This window comes from Phyllostomus discolor, chromosome 11 (genome assembly GCF_004126475.2).
Source record: "Phyllostomus discolor isolate MPI-MPIP mPhyDis1 chromosome 11, mPhyDis1.pri.v3, whole genome shotgun sequence".
Classification (NCBI taxonomy): Eukaryota; Metazoa; Chordata; class Mammalia; order Chiroptera; family Phyllostomidae; genus Phyllostomus; species Phyllostomus discolor.
Window position 1 is genome coordinate 72,664,551 of NC_040913.2, and position 15,229 is coordinate 72,679,779.

General features: G+C 35.8%; 1 protein-coding gene across 10 annotated transcripts in view; it reads left to right on the forward strand.

Moving 5' to 3' along the window:
- Positions 1-15,229, forward strand: part of NSD3 (nuclear receptor binding SET domain protein 3) — a 108,258-nt gene that overhangs the window by 74,218 nt on the left and 18,811 nt on the right. For 5 of the 10 annotated variants that reach the window (XM_036011589.1, XM_036011593.1, XM_036011585.1 and 2 more), the window contains 4 exons: positions 4,490-4,687; positions 5,151-5,324; positions 9,420-9,566; positions 12,827-13,010. In XM_036011589.1, coding sequence (XP_035867482.1) covers positions 4,490-4,687; positions 5,151-5,324; positions 9,420-9,566; positions 12,827-13,010 — 703 coding nt within the window. The remainder of the gene's footprint in view (positions 1-4,489; positions 4,688-5,150; positions 5,325-9,419; positions 9,567-12,826; positions 13,011-15,229) is intronic. The other 5 variants (XM_028526859.2, XM_036011590.1, XM_036011587.1 and 2 more) reach the window with 2 other exon arrangements.

Below are 15,229 nucleotides of genomic sequence, written 5' to 3' on the forward strand. Positions count from 1 at the left end.
CTGTGTGATGCAGCAGTTTCACTCCTGGGTATACCCAAAAGAGTTGAAAGGAGGGATTCAAACAGGCATTGGTATACCCATGTTTATTACAGCACTATTCACAGTGGTCAACAGGTGGAAACAACTCAAATGTCCATCAGTGGATGAATGGATGAATAAGATGTGGAATAATAAACAACGGAATATTATCAGCTTAAAAAAGAAATGAAATAAAACTGATACATACTACAATGTGGATGACCCTTGAAGATACTGTGTTGGGTGAAATAAGCCAGTCATAAGGACAAATACTGTGTGATTCCACTTACATGAGTTACCTAGAGCAACCAGATTCATAGAGACTGGAAGTGGAACCGTTGTTACCAGCAGTTAGTGGGGAGGAGTGGGGAGTTAACATTTAATGGTTAGAGTTTCAGTTTGGGATGATGAAAAATTCTGGAGTTGGGTAGTGGTGATGGTTGCAAAATACTGTGAATGTACTTAATGTCACAGATAAAAATAGTTGAAATGGTAAATTTTATGTTATATATTTTAACCACAATTTCAAAAACCATTACAGTTGATCCTTGAACAACACAGGATTCACCTATGAGTCTGCTTAACATGCAGGTAGTGTTTTCAGTAAGTGCTGTCCATTAGAAGTGTGGGGGCAGATGTCCTGACTACCACGAAGCAGTCACATCAGTTATACTAGGCTAGAATGAAGCAATTGTATTGCCGCTTTTTTGTTATCAGTGCATTGATTATTACATCTGTAAATAAATATGAATTTCTTTTTTGCATTATCTTTCACTTTTGATGTCTAATGTTAGTAATGTATATAACATACAGGGTTTCGTATCATGTAAGGTGATATTGATGTAGGTACTGACAGCTGATTCTTGTACACAGGTGATGTAAACATACAGTATCAGTAAATACAGTATAGTACTATAAATATGTTTGCCTTATGATTTTCTCATTAACATTTTCTAGCTTACTTTATTGTAAGAATACAGTATATAATACATATTAACCAACTTTATGTTATCGGTCAGGCTTCCGGTCAGCAGTAGGCTATGAGAAGGTAAGTTTGGGGGCAGTCGAGAGTTATATGCAGATTTTCAACGGGGGAGGGGTGTCGGTGCCCTTAACCTCCCCCCCCCCCCCCCCCCGTGTGCTTTATTTACTTACTAAATTGCCTTTGAGTTATTTGTTATCATGTTAAAGTTAGTTTGATACTAATCTGGTACACTTCTAACATTAAGAGTGAACACTCAGATTCTTTAAACCATTGTTTAAGATCATCTAGGAAGTTTTCTTTTTGTTTATCAAAAGATAAACACTTTACATGTAAAATATATTACAAGATACTACATGCCTAATAAGTTCTTATACTACCACTTTCTATCATTTAAGACAAATGTGATTTCGAAAGAGAAAGTATTTTCATTTTCCCTGTTGAATAAAATGTGTAACAGCCAATCTTATTATTTACTTATTCTAGATAAAGACGATGACCCAGTGAGAAGGGAGGCTATTGGTAACATTCACATGCTAGAGCTCCAAACATAAGTCTAAGGAGTTTGATAGTGCACCTCTCTATTCATACAACAGTATTTCTAGTTCCAACAGTTTTCGTTTCTGTTAGACTTACTCTGATCAATTTGCAAGTGAAAGACTGATTCTTACATAGAGCAGTTTTTGCATTAGGCAAAGTGTAAAGTCAGACCTCTTAACCTTTAACATAAGTTTTTTTAAATTGATTTTAGAGAGAGAAAGGAGGAAAGAGAGAGAAACACCAATTTGTTATTCCACTTAGTTGTATTCACTCATTCATTAATTGATTCTTGTATGTGCCCTAACCAGGGATCAAACTCGCAACCTTGGCATGTTGGGATGATGTTCTAACCAACTGAGCAACCTGACCAGGGCCTGATCTTTTTTTCTTAAATTCTAAAAGTTATTTTTCAAATAATGCTATTGCTTTTTTATGTCTGTATACATTGTAAAATATAATTTGAAATTATATCTCTGCAACAGGACAACAAAATTTCCTGCTGAACTTTATTTCTCTAACAAAGCCAGTAATAAAAAAAAGTGAACATCACAATTATAGGCACTGATTTTTGAAGAATTTTTATAATTTATCCAACTTACAAAGTTTAATGCTTCTGAAACAAAATCTCACTTTCTGTGAAAAATCAAAACAAAAAAAACTGTTTAAGAAAAATAGGCAAAAGGCTTGAACATTCCTCAACGATGATACCCAAATGACCAATAAATAATCACTTACAATTTTCATATGTAAAACAGACACAAAATGAAAACACATAATCCTAATACAAAGGCAAAAATTATAGCTAGATGTGTCACTTACAGTGTAGGAAGTCAAGGACAAAGAGAAAACATTAAAATTACCCACAAAAAGACAATAAATAATGTCACAGAACAACAAAACAAATAAATAATAAAAATGTTATAATTTGCAGATCTTTGATTACAGCTAAACTTTTTTGTATTTCCATTGACTCTTATGAATGATCTTACTCATGTGTCTTTTCTACTTGTATATTGCAGTGTTAAAGTTATTAGTGTTATAAATTTATATCTAATTACTCAAGTAACACATAAATACGATGTTGTGAAAACATCATCGTAGCACATGCTGAAGTCCCACTAGATCATCACTCCTAGTTTAGGCTCCTGCTTAACTCTAGGCAGCACCAGAGGTCACCGCTGTTACCAGTCAGTGGGCAGCACTGCACATCTCCTGTGTGTGCGTGCATGTTTGTATGTGTGTAACATTTTTATGTGTGTTGTAATAAAAACGTATCATGCCATTGTTCTGCAGATTGATTTTTTCACAGTTTTTTAAATTATTCCTCTACTGAAGGACGTTTGAGTTGCTTTCAGTTGTTTGCAGTTACAAACGTGCTCAGTGAGCATTCCTTCACATGTACAAGTCTATCCTAGTGTAGAGAGCAGGAGGTAGAAGTTCTAGGCCACAGAAAATGAACATATGTACTTTTAAAAAAAAGCATACTACTTTGTTTTCTTCCAAGGTAGTTCCTTCCAACTTAAACTTCTACCAGTAGTATATAAGAGTTTCTTTTTCCCTACACCCTGATCAGCAATTGGCGTTATCAGACTTTTGAAGTTTTTTCCTGTTGATGAAGTTTTAATGTTACTTGTGATTTTACAAGTGAAGTTGAGCATTTTTTCATGTTTACTGGCTTGCTTTCTGCTTTCTGTAAATTGTCCCTTCATTCCTTTTGCCCACTTTTATTAGGCTGTTTTGTTCCTGTTTTGGTTGATAGTTCTTTATAAGTCTTGTTTAGCTATCTTTGCTTATATATGTTGCATATATTTCTCACTATATTTGAGCTCTATATAATAAAACAATCCTTTGTCATCTTTGTTGAATATGTTTTTCCACATCTGTTTGTCTTTTTCTTCTTTCTTCTTTGTTTCTATTCTAATTGGCATTATTTCTTCCTTTAAATATTTGGCAGATTGACCAGCGGAGTCATCTGGGCTTAAAGTTTTCTCTGTTGGAAGGTTTTTAATTGTGGTTTCATTTCTTTAATAGTTTATATAACTAATCATACTTTCTATTCATTTTTCTGTCAGTGTTAGTAAGTTCTGTTTTTCTAGTAATCTGTTCATCTAAATTTTCCAATTTATTGGCAGAAATGTAGTGATTTCCATTTACTATCTTTTTATCTTTGACAGATTTATAGAGATGTATCATTTTTAAATTTCTGGTTTTGTTAACATGTATTACTGCTTTTCTTCCTTTATTTAGTCACTGTTACCAAAAATATCAGTTTTATTAATCCTTTTCAAAGGAACAGCTCTTCTTCTTAATCCTTCCCAATGTATATTAATGTCATTTCATTTTTGAAGAGTATTTTCACGGCGTATAGAATTCTGGCCTGTTAACAATTTTCTTTCAGCCCTTTGAAGATAACATCCCATTATTTTCTGGTTTCCATTTTTCTCTTTCAGTCAGCTCTTAGCTTCTTTGAAGGTAATTGTCTTTTCTGTGGCTAATTTTAATATTTTCTCTTTGTCCTTGATTTTGTATAGTTTGAATAATGTCTAGCTGTAATTTTCTGTGTTTTTTTAATTGAGATTATGAATTTTCATCTTACCCTTGGGACATTTTAAGTGATTGCCAGTATCTAATGGAATTTGTCTTTGTAGTTTCTTTCATTTCTTCTGTTTTGGGAAGACCTTGCCACTCTCAGCTCTTGGATACTGAAAAATTGTGTTCTGGGTTTCCTATGGAAATAATTTTAGTGTAGAATGAAAAATGGAGATCTAAATTATTTTTAATGCTACATCTTCCAATCAGTTATCATAGTAAATCAACCATTCTAACAAAATTTATTAAGTGGTATTTTAATTTAGCTATTTTCCGTTTTGATGTCAGTAGCTGCATCTATTTTAAGGAATATGCTTTAACCAGCTTTTATTTGATCTCTGTCCCTCATCCGTGTTCCAGGTCAGCACCCGTGTTTCTCATGTAAGGTGTCTGGTACAGAGGTGAAGCGTTGCTCTGTTGGTGCTTGTGGGAAATTTTATCACGAGGCCTGTGTCCGCAAATTCCCCACTGCCATCTTTGAGCCAAAAGGATTCCGCTGTCCCCAGCACTGCTGCTCTGCCTGCTCAATGGAGAAAGACATCCACAAAGCAAGTAAAGGTAAGACAGAGCTACGGCAGGGGACAGAGGGTTTTTTCTTTTAAGTTCAGTAGCATATAATAAACACGTGAATATCAGGCATTCTCTCTGTCCATCTACAGATACCCGAGCTCAGCTGCAATAGATAGTGTTATAAGTAGGGATTGGGTTCTAATTCAGACCATGAGAAGAATATCCCATATGTTCAAAGTTACCCTTGAAAATTCCTTAAACAGGTGCCATTAGAGACCACCATCTCTTCCAGCATTGGCGCAGACAAATTTTTCTTTGGTCTCCAGGTGGGTACTGTGTTTAGGGACCATACAGCGTAGGAGTGACAGCCCAACTCGGGAAGCAAAATAGTTTTATCTTACTCTAATCAACATCACATGGGAACCCAGAAGAACCCAACTCCAAAAATCTCAACTTATGTACCCAGCTAATGCCTTATTACATAGATCCTTTCTGACTTGTCTTTAAACAGGTCGCATGATGCGATGTTTGAGATGTCCAGTAGCCTATCACTCAGGAGATGCTTGCATTGCTGCCGGAAGCATATTTGTGTCCTCCTACATTCTCATCTGTAGTAATCATTCCAAACGCAGCAGTAATTCATCCTCTGCTGTAAATGTAGGCTTTTGTTTCGTTTGTGCAAGAGGTGAGTGTCTGTCCTTTCTCTTTATTTCTTCCTGAGTTCATGGGCCTATTTCCCCATAAAAATAGAGTTTCAGTAATATCCCTGAGAGAGATGAACACTTTCAGTAACTAGTCTCTTATGTCACATCAGGCATTCAAATTGTTCGAATATTAATTCTTCTATAAACTAGGCTAAAGTTTGCATTTTTAAGTAACTTAGAATCACACATAAGTTCTTAGCATTTCTGCTTGGAGCATCAAAAGATCAGTCTATTTCCTTCTGCAAACTTCTTCCATTCAAAGTAGATCTTTCCATGTCATATTTTTTAATTCAGAGCTTGCAGCTGATTGAGATTCCATTTGGCAAACAAACCGAGCACATTTATTTCTTAATCGTTTATGTTGTGTTTTATCATGTTTCGGTCGGGCGTTGAGGAAGGCCTGATGGGATGCAGCCAAGGCAGCATGTGTGGTGGGGTTAGTTCAGAGCCAGCAATGCAGGCTGTTGATGTTTAGGTATGCCAAGAGGTTGATCAACTAAAAACAATATCGTGTCCTTGAGGGGTCAGTGAACTTGAGTTCGTGATAAATATAAAATAGAACTTCTTTAGACTGTACTGAAGATGAGGTTTTCGTTTTGGTTTTAGTTTTGTTTTTTGTTTTTTGGTTTTTTTGCCGTAGGAGACAATTCTTTTAATTTGCTGAAAGTACTTTTTTAATAGTATTTTTTTAATAGAATGTAGGCAGTATGATAGATCTTGAGTTACTTTGCTTTGGTAGCTCTCATTTTAAAAATAATAACTAGAGGAAATGGGCAGTAAAAGGTTAAATAAATGGTAGTCCTTTTTGTAGCAGCCATTTGAGTCCATTGTATACACTGTTTTCAGTATGTCTAGGTTTTGTAAGCACTAGGGGTTGTTGCCATTAGAGGGGAAGCACTGTGTCCTTCTCTGAAGCTTGACTGGTACGTGGAGAAGGAGGTCTGAAATGTTTCATGCTGCATTGTAACAGGTGACTGAAACGTTCACATAGTCAAAAGAAATAAAGTTACCACTAGTGCCTCTTCCATCTCCCCCTCCCTAAGAAAGTGATGATAGGATGGAAATACTGACTTCACCAATTAAGTGGTTGGCTTTAGAGACCTCTAAATAGATGAGTGCCAATGAGAGCTTAAAGTTTCTGTCACTTTGTTAGTATTTTATTCTACCAATCTAGGCATGTATTATTACTCTATTTTATTAGAGGTGTGTGTGTGTGTGTTTCTATGTGGCATGTGTGCTTCTGTATGGCACGTGTGCGTGCATAACTAGGTCAGCATTTTAAATATCAAGTTTTAACTCTCATGTTGACTTACTCTGGAGTACATTCTGAATCAAGTACCATCAGCATATTAACCAATATTTTTCTTTGGCTCTGTTTCATTCAATAATTGGGAAACTTATAAAAGGTATTTTCAATTTAACACTGTCAGAAAATAGCCCATCGTCAAGGGACCTAGTTTTGTAGAAAATTTAGCCATTTTGTTAAGTGTAACTTACATGCCTTGATTAAAAGTCTGGGATAATGTAAATGAAGGAAAAACCCATGTTTCAATAAAAGGATCTATATTTTCATCTTACCAGTTTGGAAGTTCTAAAGACTTACTGTATTTAAATGCCTATTTAAGCAAGATTATTTAATTCCCAAATATTTTAACTGAAACTTTGTCCAGTAAACAGAAACTCATTTTCCTTTCCAGAATTTTACAGAAACTTAATCTAAATAGATCAAGTACTGGAATTTAAGAAAGCTTAAAAGTTTCTCAGAAATAAATGTGATCTTTATTAATTATTTATGGAGGTCTCCTTTTTGAAAAGAGACCTAATTATAATAAATCCACTCATTAAAAGGAATACTTTAATCATTTGCCATATTTTGCTGTGTATAGTGTGCACTCTTTTGGACAGATTTTTGAGGGAAAAATAAGGAAGCACATTATACATGGGCATAATAATCTCATGTACAATGTGCACAGAAATGCGGGTGTACTTTATACACGGGAGCTCATTACACATGGCGAAATATGGTGTGTTTTGGTATTAGAAAACTTAGGTTGTTTTGTTTTTGTTTTTTGCCTCCATTAGTTTTTCTTACTTCTTGGTTATTGCTGTTTAAAACCATTAAGCTAATTCTTAAGGATATAATTATCTAGAAATGTTTCAAGGTTTAGAGGAACACTGCCCCTTCTTTGCCCTGCCCGTGGTGCCATGGGAAGTGTTCAGTCCTATTTCATTGTAGTGTGCAGGGGTGTGAAAAAGTAAGTTTACGCCTGCGAGTGTACAAAACAGTGTATTCTTGTATTATTACTTATTAATTATTGTATTATTTGTTGTATTATGTAAACCTGCTTTTACCCACTCCTGTATATTTAGCACCTTTCATTGGGAGGGTAGTGTACAATAATAGTGAGCTAATTTCTGTGCCTTTCTTTGTAATGGTAATTTTAAAGATTTTTATTTATTTATTTTTAGAGAGGGTGAAGGGAGGGCGAAAGAGTGGGAGAGAAGCATTGACGGGTTGCCTCTTACGCCTCTCATTACCTCTCCTACTGACGTGCCCTGACTGGGGACCAAGCCGCACCCCAGGCACGTGCCCTGACCAACCAGCAACTCTCTGACCTTTCGCTTTGCAGACAGAGCAGCACGTGGCCGGCTGAGTGAGCCGCACCAGCCGGGCTGTCACGGTCACTTTGAATGGAGAAGCTAGATTAGGGTTTCCTTTTATATTTAATAATAATAGCAATTTATTTTGCATCTGTAAATCAAACTTTACTAGATACTATCTGAATGTATTGCCACAGTTGCCCTAAGGAGTTGTTTCTGCATTTTATGTGGATGAGAACACTGAAGCCCAGATGAAATCATTTACTTGGAGGTAACACAAGTTGTTACGTAGAGGGGCCAGCATGTGTACTTGATTTTTACTTCAAAACCCATGTTTTTAATACTGCACCACTTCTCGCTATTAAATGAATGAAATTCATTTGACACTATATAACTTTTATTCAAAGATTCTTATGTTATTACCAATTAGCAATTTCAATTCTGTTCTGTCATCTGGATCAGAGCTATTTCTCAAATCTGTCCCAGTGCAGGGTAGCGCCAAATGAAGATAACATTCACAGAAAAAAGTAAACGGTATCCCCTTTAAAAACAAAACTCTTTCCTCTTCTCAAAATGATCTCTGTGAATTGCTGTTGTGGTTTGTATTATCAAGTCCTAGATCATTATAAACTGACCAGTAACCAAATAGAGATTTTCCCTTAGGGCTTAGAGCTCCCAGGTTTAGCAGCCTGTCGCTGTGTGGTGAACTTGGCTAGGGGAAGGGGATGGGGAGGGTGAAGAGAAGTGGATGCCACAAATGGGTTAGAGCAGATTTTATGTTTTCCTCCAAATAGGACAGCTGTATTAGTAGATCAAAAGGACTGTTTTTTATAAACTGTTAAGTTGGTAATCACTTTATGTCATGGCAGGGAAAAAAATTTAAATGGTTTATATTACCTCCTCAAAGCTCAACAAATTATGGCCGATTTAAAATTGATACCGTATTGATAGAGAAAAGCTTCGTTATCTGGCAGAGAAAGCTAGAATCTATTTTAAAGTATCTTAAGATCTGAACAGAAAGGAGAAACAGTTCTTCCTGTAAGTGCTACTTGATACATGGAAGGTAGATCAGGCTCTACTGTGTTTTGTAAATAATTCTTATTTCTAACGGTTAAGTGATACATTATTTTGTCCTCTGGATTGTCATCTTAGTACTTCTAAATATTAAGGAATGTAGCTTTATTTTTCTTCGGGAGTTTTCTGTATGATGTCAAATGTAGTTTATACCTTCAGATTAATTTGGAGTTTTCTTCTGGGTATGTAGGTTTCTGTATACGGCTAGGGCATTGAGTCACTTAAACTCCTTTGAATAACTATAGAAAGATTTTTCTGTCAGATCTTTCTTTTTCTTCATACTTTCTTTATGCTTCCCAACTTTAAGCACAGCTACATTATAGGTATTGGTTTATTTTTTCTCCTCATGGAATCATGGGTAGTTTCATTGAAGCTCATCTCTTTCTGTTTGTTTCGTATAGGGCTGATAGTTCAGGACCATTCAGACCCCATGTTCAGTTCCTATGCCTATAAGTCCCACTACCTACTGAATGAATCAAATCGTGCAGAGTTGATGAAATTACCTATGATTCCTTCTTCGTCAGCTTCCAAAAAGAAATGTGAGAAAGGTAAAAATCAAAATAGTTTATCTCTTGCTTTTATTTTTGCATTTCCTATTTTTTTCTTTCTAAATGAAGGGGGGAATGTATGCCTGTCAAGCACCATCTGTTGCTTTCAGTCAATTCTTCCTTGGTGGTTGTGACTATCTTCATACAGCTGCAAAACTATTAAAAAGGGCTTAAAATAATTCCATTACAAATTTTCACTCACTCTTCTCCTTGAACAAATTTTCACACATTTCATATATATACAGGTTGTTAAAGTTGAAAGACTAGGATTTTGCTTAATACAGAAGAATATTCAAAGGGCTCTTTCTCTTTTGCCTGATGTAGAACTACCTTTCATGTTATAATACAATAGATACAATGTAGTTTGTTACTAACTTTCAACTAAATAGCAACATTATTAAACAGAGGGAAACCAAGATACTGTTACTTAAAGATGTGCTTTTAGAGTACATTCTATCATTTTGTTTAACTGTTTTTGTTAAGATACTATGAAAAGAGTTGCCCTTCTCCTAGGATACATTAGTGGGCAGCTGGGGAGGTACCCCAAACACTGCAGGCAGGTGAGCTGAAAGGAAGCCAGGTGAGCTGAAAAACTGCTAATGGATAATTGATCCACGGAGAGTCAGAAGCTAAATGTATATTTATATTCTCCCATAGTCTGTGGAAGAAAGTCTTATCTTGTGTTTAGTTTTACATAGCATATATGTAATAAAAATAAAAAGTGGTTTAACAACAATGTATTATTTGGGAAGTTACTATCTCAGCAGGTAAAATAAATAACCTGCAAGGTGAAAGCCTTTTCCTATACACATTCCCATTAGGATCTTGGAGCCAGTTTCAGATTCTTTAGAGAAAAGTTAGTTCATACCTAATACACTGGATTGGAAGTGGGTGTTTTGTTTTGTTTTGTTTTCCTTCCAGTTGCCTGCTTGATGTATCTTTGCTCTATCAGGATTCTTAAGCGGCAACCTATAACTTAAAAGAAAGTATAACTAAGAAGCTGATTACAATCTGGAAAAGTAGTTTGGAGAGGTATTAAGTTTTTTGTTAGTTTGATTTCCATCGAAGTCACAGTATGTCACCTTACTGCTGACACTTACTTCCAAAACAAAGGGCATCGGTCTACCTCCAGAACACAATAAAATTCGACTACTCGAAGCATCTTAGGAAATGCCTTATTTTCCTGCTGTTGCCTTTAAAATTAGATTAATTCAATTGTTGCTTACTTTGTTTTCAGTACTCAGTATTGACTTTGAATAAAGTGAAATTATTTTGAGCCCTGCTTTTGCTTAGGTTGAACCATTTCTTTTTGCACCCTAAAGCAGTTTCCTTGCATAGCACCAAGGTGGATTGTTCATATATTTACTTTCCTATTTCCCTTGTGTATTATTTTTTGTCAAAAAATCGTGATGATTTTCACTGATGATTCTCAGTCTGTATTTCCTCTGAAATAAGACTTAGCACTCAGGACTATATTATGTTAAAAATGGCCAGTCTGACTCTGCCACATCAGCTCAAATAGTCGCATGTCCTCTAAAAGCTATTTGCAAAGGCTGTTCTCCCTATTGTGCATTTCTTTCTGTTGGAAAAAAAAATAGATGATCTCATTTTAGTTTAAACTGACAGAAGAATTCCTTAGCTAGTCTAAGAGCATCAGACAGCTAGTCTGTAGGTTGGAGAATTGGAGCCATTAGTCCCTATTGAGATTTGCAGACAAAGGGAAAAATCCCAATGATTGAAGTAAAAGCTTTTAAGCAGAGGAAATATAGTAATTTAATTCATCACTGATTGCATATGGATTTTCTTTTTGTTTTTATGTTAATCAGTTAGAAGTTTGAAAGTCTGCAGTAATACAAGATTTTCTGGAAAATTGATAGCAAACCCTCAAAAGGTTGGAGCATGTGATTTGATAAAATTGCATAGAGGACTCCTAACCTTCAGCTTATGAGGCTTTAAATCTTAGTGAACTTGTGGGTTATAGACCTGATTTTCCGATGGGAAGATGAATTTTTTTTTGCAGTAGATGTCTTTATCATGTTTCATCTTCAGTGGTTAACATCCTTCTTTGTCACTTGTTGAAATACCTGTTACAAATACCTATTTCCCCCCCCCCCACCAAATCTTTTTCATTTCTTTGCGTTTAGTAATATTATTTTGTTTTGTTTGCCACACCGGTTTTGGTCTTAATCCAGAGATCATTTTGTGTATTTAAAAGGAGAGGATTTTGCTAGGGAAATTGGAGGGATCTCCTCACGTATGGTACTTCATTCTGCACTGCTATAATTGACTGAATTGTATGCTATAAAGCAGTGGTTTTCAATGTGAAGTTAGAAAAGGCTTATGTAAACAAAGTTTTTGAACTATGTCTAATATTTCAGAAAATCTAACAGAATCACACATTTATGCAAACTAAGGCTGCATGAGTTTCTTTATATTTGGCTGTGATTTAAACAATTCAGTGTGATAATGCTAGTTTTGTTAACGGGGTTCAGAAGCTTGGATTGGTAGTTAAATATTTCTTCGGTTAATAAAAACAGGAAACATACTACTTTTAAAATGCATGGATTTGGGTTTATTTTGGGTTGATAAAATATTTGAAAGCATACAGGTCCGTGAGGAAAGGGAAAGGGACCCTCAGGGATGAGAAAGTTGCAAACCACTGCTCTATAGCCTGTTTGGTGTGTATCTTCCCTGAGAAGGTGATGACCTGCGTCCTCACCAGCTTGAGCCAGTGCAACCCTTTCGCTTTTTCATGTTCTTTTGTGGGAAGAAAAAGGACTGATCAGCCTACTGCCTGTTTTCATTCTTGCTAATTGTATTATGAAGGGATATAGTCGACTGTGGCGCTGGATTAAAATACAAAGATGACCATTGCGTTCTTTCTTAGCTCTCAAGGAGAAAAGAAAGTAAGCTGCTACATTATTTGAAAATCTGCTCTCAAATCCACTCTGTCTAAAGATTTCGTGCAACCATTTTGTCACGTATTAAGGGTTTTAGCTTCCTACTAAACTGATCTCAACAGCCACATTTTACAAGGGTAAGGAGTATAGTAATGTGTCTTTTCCTATTCAAAACCCGAGCTTCTGCCTCCTGAACCTTGAAAAGGGATGAAGCTAAGTTTGTTTATTTGCTTTCTATTTTAATCCATCGCCATAGATATGATTCCATCCCTTTGTTATTTTCCCCCAATTTGAATCAAATTTAATGCACTTAAAAGATAACTTTCTCCTTTTTCTTTCTTCTCTTTCCTCTTTTCTCAGTTATTAAGACTGTTTATTTGTTTCAAGGTGGAAGATTGCTCTGCTGTGAATCGTGCCCAGCTTCCTTCCACCCGGAATGCCTGAGCATAGACATGCCAGAAGGCTGCTGGAATTGTAATGACTGTAAAGCTGGCAAGAAACTACATTACAAGCAGATTGTTTGGGTCAAATTGGGAAATTACAGGCAAGTTTTCCCAAGGACAAAGAGGAAGTATTCAATCATTGTTCAGACCTAGGTTCATAATCTATATACAAACAGGCTAGGAAAAGGTAGAACAGCAGAGCTATTTCCAGAGGGAGAGTGTGGGGAGAGACAGTGAGCAAGTGTGTGCACATGTGTGAGAGAGAGAGAGAGAGAGAGAACACACATATTTTGGTTGACTTTGCTTTTGAGTTCTGAAAGTTATTTTATACCATTGAACAATGTACTACTAGATTTTAGAATAAAAAGTCTTATGTGGTTAAGAGGGAAGATGTTTTCTTTTTGTCCTAATTAGATTTATGTTGACTTGTGATTTCTAATAAAACCAGAAGTTTTTTCCTAGCCAAAATGATTCTCTTTGCCCCTAAATCTGGTCCATTTTAGGTCAGGCTAGAAGCTCTAAATTGTGTGCAAAGAGAGTTTTTTAGGATTTAAAGAGAGAGTTTCATTAAGAGCCTTTGTTTTTGTTTGTTTGTTTTTAGAGAGAGGGGAAGAGAGGGTAAAAGAGGGAGAGAAACATCAATCAGTTACCTGTTGCACGCCCCCAACTGGGGACCTGGCCTACAACCCAGGCTTGTGCCTGACTAGGAATTGAACCAGCAACCTTTTGGTTCACAGGCCAGCATTCAATCCACTGAGCTACACCAGCCAGGACTAAGAGACTTTAGTTTTTATGGGAATGAATAAAAAGTATGTGTGGTTACTATTATTTGAATAAAACTTTCTCCTTTTAGGAAGCCTGTTTTTTAACAAGCCTTCATGAACAGGAATAGTGATATATTTTTAAAAATGTACATTCTGCATTTTGAGGCATACGTTTATCATGTTACTAAGAAAATAAATACTAAAGAGAACATGATGGAATTCTACTTTTCAATTAGAATCCTAAGTAAAATGTATTTCTATAGAATTTCAAACATACTGTAATTTATGTGTATTTTTGCAAGGGCTATGCTGTTTTCTCTGTTTTAAATATGCTGCTCACTTACCTGTTTAACTTTAAAAGCTGTTTTTCTCATACTCTGGTTTCTCTTCAGATTGTATAAATCTTTTACCTTTTAAACACTGTTTTTCTCTTTTTAAATATATTTCATTGATTATGCTATTACACGCGTGTCCCAGTATTTTCCCTTTTGCCCCCCTCTGCCCGGTGCCTTCATTCCCTCCAGCATTGCTCCCTCCTTAGTTCATGTCCATGGGTCGTGCGTGTAAGTTCTTTGGCTTCTCCATTTCTTATACTGTTCTTAACATCCCCCTTTCTGTTCTGTAACTGCACATACGGTTTTTAATCTCTGTACCTTTTCCCTCATTCTCTCCTCTCCCCCTGCCTGCTCATAACCCTCCTTGTGATCCCTATGTCTGTGAATCTGTTCCTGTTTTAGTTGTTTGCTTAGTTTGTTTTTTGGATTCAGTTGTTAGTAGTTATGAATATATTGCCATTTTAATGTTCATAATTATTATCTTTCTTATATAATTCCCTTTAACATTCATGTAATACTAGCTTGGTGATGACAAACTCCTTTAGTTTTACTTTGTCTGGGAAGCACTTTATCCACCCTTCAATTCTAAATGGTAACTTTGCTGGATAGAATAATCTTGGGTGTAGGTCCTTGCTTTTCATCATTTTAAATACTTCTTGCCAGTCCCTCTTGCCTGCAAAGTTTCTTTTAAAAAAAATCAGCTGACAGTCTCATGGAAACTCCTTTGTAGGTAACTACCTGCTTTTCTCTTACAGCTTTAAGATTCTTTCTTTATCTTTAATCTTTGGCATTTTAATTATGTTGTATGTCTTGCTATGATCCTCTGGGTCAGTCTGGGTAGGGAGTCTCTGTGCTTCCTGAACCTCAATGTTTATTTCCTTCACCAAGTTAGGGAAGGGTTCTTTCATTATTTTTTCAAATAAATTTTCAGTTTCTTGCTCTTCCTTTTCTCCTCCTGGCACCCTTATGATTTTATTAGTACATTCAAAGATGTCCCACAGGCTTCTCAGCCTCACCTCATTTTTTTAAATTATTTTTTCTTCTTGATGTTCTGAATGAATGTTTCTTTCTTACTTATGTTCCAAATTCTCGATTTGATTCTCAGTTTCATCCCCTCCACTGTTGGTTCCCTGTAGATTTTCCTTTATTTTACTTAATGTAACCTTCATTTCTGCCTGGGTCTTTTTTATGCTGTTGAAGTAACCAGTGACTTCTTTAAGC